This window comes from Quercus robur, chromosome 10 (assembly GCF_932294415.1).
Source record: "Quercus robur chromosome 10, dhQueRobu3.1, whole genome shotgun sequence".
NCBI classification, from domain to species: domain Eukaryota; kingdom Viridiplantae; phylum Streptophyta; class Magnoliopsida; order Fagales; family Fagaceae; genus Quercus; species Quercus robur.
In genome coordinates, this window is record NC_065543.1 from 47,772,086 (window position 1) to 47,778,340 (window position 6,255).

The following is a 6,255-nucleotide window of genomic DNA, read 5'->3' on the forward strand; positions in this document are numbered from 1 at the left end:
AAAATAGGATTTAATTTGTTTCCGTTTTTAAAAACTCACATTTACTTTGTTACTATTGAATTCATATGTTAGAAATTTAAAGATATAATATTTTCTCCAAAAAAAAAATATTGTAGGTTCTAGTTTACCGGTTAACTCAACTGATAAAATTTCTAAATAATTAAATAAAATATCTGAGATTCAATCATCACTTATATAAAAACTGATAAGTTTGAAACTCTCCTAATATATATATCTCCTAATATATATATTTTATTAACCTATAATTAAAAAAAGAAAAAGAAAAAGAAATGCAAACTTTTAATCGTAAGGTTGAAATTTACAAATGCAACACGTGGCAATTGATTCCCAATCCTTCAGTTTGGCTCTTGACTCATGTCACTCATCAATTACAGCTCTCCCAGTCCTCGTAAGCCTCTGTTTGGAATCCGGGAAAATTAAGAGGGAAAAAACACACAATCATGAGATCGTCGGAGTTCATGGACAAGCAAATCACCGAATTGTCTCGATCTCATTCCCAAGATTTCTCCCTATTCTCAAACCCTCACCACCACCACCACCACAATGACGACGACGACGACGAGGAGTTCTCTCCGACCTTCCGTTTCCACCCTATACGACCCTTCGCTTCGACTCAGTCACACGCCGATGATTCCGAGTCGTTGATTTCCGTGATCGATAGGAAGATGAAGGAGCTGGGTGAGAATCTAATGCACGCTGTGGAAGGAATCAGCGCGCGCCTCACTCAGCTCGAGAATCGAACGCGCCGCATCGAGAATTCCGTCGACGATTTGAAGGACTCGATTGAGTCTCGCCATGGCAGTTCTGATGGCAAGCTCAGAGAGCTCCATAATATTCTCACACAGGTATAGAAAGATAAAAGGCTTATACAAATTGACTTCACTTTACTATTTGCTATCTATGAAAATAGTTCAGAGTTTATTTTCCATAACACAGTCTTTGAGAATCTGGAGATTACCCAAGCTCCGTTAATTCCAAAGCTTGAATTTTGTTTTTGCAGTTTGGAGTTTAAATTAGTTCAAAGAATTTGCATGTGATTGTGTTTATCAACTGCTAAGCCCGTCAGGGGTGAATGCTGCCGGATTAGCTGATTGCTTGTAGGTTTTATTGGATAGAGGCAAGTCCAAAGTGCTATTCTTTAGAAAGATTCCCTACATTATAATAATAACAATAAAAGGATTTGTATGTGTTAGTGTTTATCAACCCTAAATCCGTCAGGGTGAATGCCGTTGGATTACCCGGTGGTCGCTTGTAGGGTTTTATTGGATAGAGGCGAGCCCAAAGTGCTATTCTTTAGAAAGATTCCCTACATTATAATAATAATAATAATAATAATAATAATAATAATAAAAGGATTTTGTATGTGTTAGTGTTTATCTACTGCTAAACCTGTCAGGGATGAATGCCGTTGGATTACCCGGTGGTTGCTTGTAGGTTTTATTGGATAGAGGTTAGTCCAAAGTGCTATTCTTTAGAAGTATTCGCTGCATTATAAAAATAATAATAAAAGAATTTATATGTGTTAGTAACATAGTACTTATTAACCCCTAAGCCCGTCAGTGGTGAATGCCCCTGGATTACCCGGTTGCCTATAGGTTTTATTGGATAGAGGCAAGTCCAAAGTGCTATTCTTTAGAAAGATTTCCTATGTTATGATAATAATATAATAAAAGAATTTGTATGTGTTAGTATATATCACCTCCTTAGCCCGTAAGGGGTGAATGCCTTTGGATTACTTGGTTACCTGTAGGTTTTATTGGATGCATAGGAGTCCAAAGTGTGATTCTTTAGAAAGGTTCCCTATGTTATAATAATTATAATAAAATAAGTTGTATGTGATAGTATTTATCAACCCCTAATCCCTTCAGGGGTGAATGCCCTTGGATTACCTGGTTGCCTGTAGGTTTTATTGGATAGAGGCGAGTGCAAAGTTCTATTTCTTTAGAAAGGTTCCCTATATTGTAATAAATAAATAAATTTAAAAAAAAAAAAAAAAAAAAAAAAAAAAAAAAAAAAAACACAAATTTTTATGTGTTAGTGATAGTAGATCATATTCTAAATGAGGAAGTAAACACAAGTCTCTAGGTTAGAGGGTTCCGCATTTCCGTGGTATGATAAGGGTATATTGGGTGGTATAAATATGTTGTAAACCCTCGTTTTCACACAGTGGAGTTCTCAGCCTCTTGCTCTTGTGGATATAGGCACACTGTTGAACCATGCAAATCTTTGTATTGTATTTTCTCTCTATTTTGCCAAGATTGCTTTAAATGGAAATCTTCAACAGTATGGATGGCCCACTGACAATAACTAGCATGCACTATGCAGCCATGAGGCAATGGAGGCAACATGCAGCCACGGGCTGCTGTCTGCTATCTGCGTAGACAGCATGCAACCATGACTTGATTCACGCATAGGCAGCAATTGGGCACTGCCCGTGTTGCCTGTTGGTAGCATGGCCCTCAGTTTAAATAAAATTGCAACTCCTTCTCTTCTTTGACCTCTGTTCAAATTATAGGAACTCATTTCTCTCCATTGGAGTGAGTTTATGAGTGAAGAGAAACTACCTAACAATATTTTCATTGTGTTATAATCTCCCTGCAGAGAGATGGAGACTTAATATGACCTATCAAATTTCTAACAAAACGGGCATACAAGACATATTTACTATCTAGAAGCTGAACTGATGATCTTAGGTTATTGGCAGAGCAGGTTGTTCTCATTTCATAAAATTTGTATGCTCTAAATGGATCATGTCCATTGGTTCTGCATGTCGTTAGTAGAGACTATCATGTACTCATGTGCTTTTAAGCCTAAGTTGTCAATGTTCAATGACAGAATTCACATATTTATGATATAATTACAAATTTACAACTCTCTGGTGAGAATTAGTCAATTTTTGTTTTTTATATTATTTAATTTCTAAATGGTAAGTAATTCTCTTACAGAATGACATTAAAACTACCATTTTGAATTTGAGAGAAAAAAGGAGACTCTGCCAAAACTGAAACAGAAAGAGAAGCCCCTCTGTAATGCTTTATCTATGATTTACTTAAAATGAAAATGATTGGATCATGCAGTGCATTTGATGCCCTTAATTCCATTTGAAGCAAGTGTAATGATTTTCCCAGGTAGTAATGTCACCCCTCGTGCCACTTAACCACGCCGTGTCATCATCATCATCCATGTTATGCATTATACTCCTGCATCTTCTTCTTCTTTTTTTCGGGGGGGTGGTGGCAGGGGGGTAGGTAACGAGAATTGTATTGGGGTTAGCTGGTACTTTTTATAAGGCTTGTCAATGCAGCAAGTCTTTAATCTGGTTCTATTTTGTCTGTGAATGATGTTTTACAGGTTCAAGGTGGTATTCAAGATTTAAAGGATAAACAAGAGATAGCAGAGGCTCAGCTGCAGCTTGCAAAGCTTCAAATGTCGAAGGATAACCAGCAATCGCAAAATAAGATCACAACTGGTCAAAGTAATTCAGCTCAAGAACCATTGTCATCTGCCCCTCAGCAAAGCCACCAACCAGTTCCAATTCCTGTTGCTTCTCCACAACAACTTCCTGCTCTCCCTTTTAATGTTTTTCCAAACGTACCTCTTCAAAATTCATCACCAACATCCCCAGCAACAGCTGCACAGATACCTACCCAATTATCCCAGAACCCGATCCCCTCTCTTCTTCAGCCTGAATCTTACTATTCAACACCTGTGCATACTCAAGAATCCACACATCAGCAATACCATCTGCCTCCAATGCAGCAACCACCTCCACCACCATATCAACATTATAACCCAGAACCTCAACTTCCTCCAATCTCCCAGGTATCACAGCCACCTCAACAGCACCCTTCTCTTGGCTTTGTTAATCCCCAAGTCCACTGTCCATCTAGCCATCATCCTGAAGAAATACCATACATGCCATCTCAAAGCTACCCGCCAAGCAATCACAGGTCCCCTCAAGCACCTGGCATTGCTTCCCCCTCCCAACAATATTATTTGGGTTCTTCCCAGCAGATGCAAGATCAGCCCTCCCGTGATCCTAATTTTGGGTTCCCATCCAGTTCCAGGCATTCACAACCACCTGGGCATTCACATTTTTATGAGCATTCTTATAGTGGATATCCTTCCCATTACAACAGTTCAACAATGAAACCCTTGCAAAGTGGTGAAAGCAGCAACTCACGACTGCCAACTGCCCAGATACTACCGCATGCACTACCTATCTCCTCTAGTGTGGATGATGGATCCAGTTCTAGTGGGACTCGAGACAGCATACCAACCGATGATGTTGTTGACAAGGTTGTAGTGATGGGATTCCGAAGGGACTTGGTGAGAGCAACAGTAAGGAAATTGACAGAGACTGGGCAATCAGTGGATCTCAATGTGGTGCTTGATAGGATGATGAATGATGGGGAACTGGAGTCGCATGGTAGTAGGTTTGGCAAATAGTATATGGTGTTCCTGTAACGGCTGGTTTGATTTATTTCTGTAAATGATGTTGTACCGTGTCTTCTGTCTTCAGTATTAATCTAGTTGTAGGTTTGGCAGATAATATATGGTGTTCTTGCAATGGCTGGGTTGATTTATTTCTGTACATGATGCTGTAAATAATGTAGTACCATGTCTTCTTAATCGATTAATACTGTATCTACAATATTGTTTCACTGACACTGCATCTACATTATTGTTTCACTGACGGCTCTTTCACACCATTTCCTTATTGCTATCTAAATTGAGATTTGTTCTGACATTTATGTGGTTTTGTATGTGACTGAAAATTCTGTTTAATTTTCCAGCTCACTTTGCTGCTCATATATCAACTATTGAGTGGTATACTTCACTCTCTTGACATGAGGTGTTTTATGAAGTTCAAAGTTTTCTAATCATGCTTCTTTTCTTCTAATTGGTTATTGGTGTCATGGCTTGATCATCCAAAATGGATTGCTCTTACTATGAGTGGCTGCCAATCAATTGCAGATAATACACTCGTTTCCATTGTTATAGAAGTAGAGGTTTAACTGTAGAGCTTTAGTATAATTTTGGTTCTGGACTTTTGCCCCTTTAGTACATTTTACTATTTTAGTGTACTTGGATTGACTATGATTTTTAATACAATTTTACGTCCTATCGAGGGAAAAAAAAAAAAAAAAAACTGTAGAGCTTTAGTAATAGAACTTTCTGATATAAATTATAGTTTTAACTAGAAAGCTCTTTGGTATTTTGAGTGAGTGACAAATTACAATAAATAGTCCATTAAATTTATGGATTTATAATATGTAGTGTTTTCTTCAAAACTTAAAATTTTAGCTTTATATTAGTCTTAAAATTGAAAACAATTTTAAGTATCTCCTTACATCATTCACATCCTGTTAAAGTTCTTTGGTGAAATTGCCAAATAATTATCATCATTATTATTTGCTATAAAGGCTCTTATTAAAGCACTTTTAATTTTTAAACACTCATCAAAAGCATAAACAGACGGGCCCAGATATCTAAATGACTATTTTACAAGTAGCTCCTCCTGTAACAACAGTAACAATGATTCAATATATCAAACTGATGGGAAATAGGGATTGTCCCTCAAATACAAAGCTTGTGGATAAGAAGAAAGTGCCAATTAGAGGAGGAAATCACCCCTTGAAAAGACAAGAACAATGGGAAATCTGTGTTTCCTTCCAAGGATCAATTTTTACATCATGACATGAAAGCCCATGTCTAAGGCTTACCAAATTGAGAGTCTCGAAAGTGCTGAGGAATCTTGTTAATAATTTTATGGGCCAGCCTTTTTTTTTTTTTTTGTCAAATTTATGTATTGATATCGTAGGGTTCTCTTCACCCAAAAAAAAAGAGGTTTGGGGTCCCCAATCCCCATCCAATTGGGCTTCAAGCACTCATCAGTTAATGAGTGTTTGGGAACAAGGTAAAAAGTTTTTTAGTTTTTGCTCTTTGTCTCATTCTTTTACAAAGAATCTAACTTATTTTTTTCTTTTTGTTTCGGTCTTTTACAAATAATCTAACTTTAAATTTTTTTAAATAAGTTAATTTTAACTTTTCGTCGTATATTTAATATAAAAGCTACCAAAAATTATAAATTTTGATAAACGTTATCAAATAAGTTACAGGAAATTGCAACTATCCAAACAAACATTCAATTATGTTCATAACAAAAGTAGCTTGACTTTAAATAAAGCTATTAAAAAATAATTATTTCTTATTTTAAATAATAATTGTTCT

The 6,255-nt window shown here is 36.6% G+C and overlaps 1 protein-coding gene across 1 annotated transcript; it reads left to right on the top strand.

Moving 5' to 3' along the window:
• Positions 1-336: 336 nt before the first annotated feature.
• On the top strand, positions 337-4,691 carry LOC126701856 (uncharacterized). The gene is made up of 2 exons (XM_050400278.1): positions 337-866; positions 3,373-4,691. The coding sequence occupies exons 1-2, from the start codon at positions 462-464 to the stop codon at positions 4,468-4,470; spliced, it is 1,503 nt and encodes a 500-aa protein (XP_050256235.1). The 5' UTR covers positions 337-461; the 3' UTR covers positions 4,471-4,691.
• Positions 4,692-6,255: the final 1,564 nt, after the last annotated feature.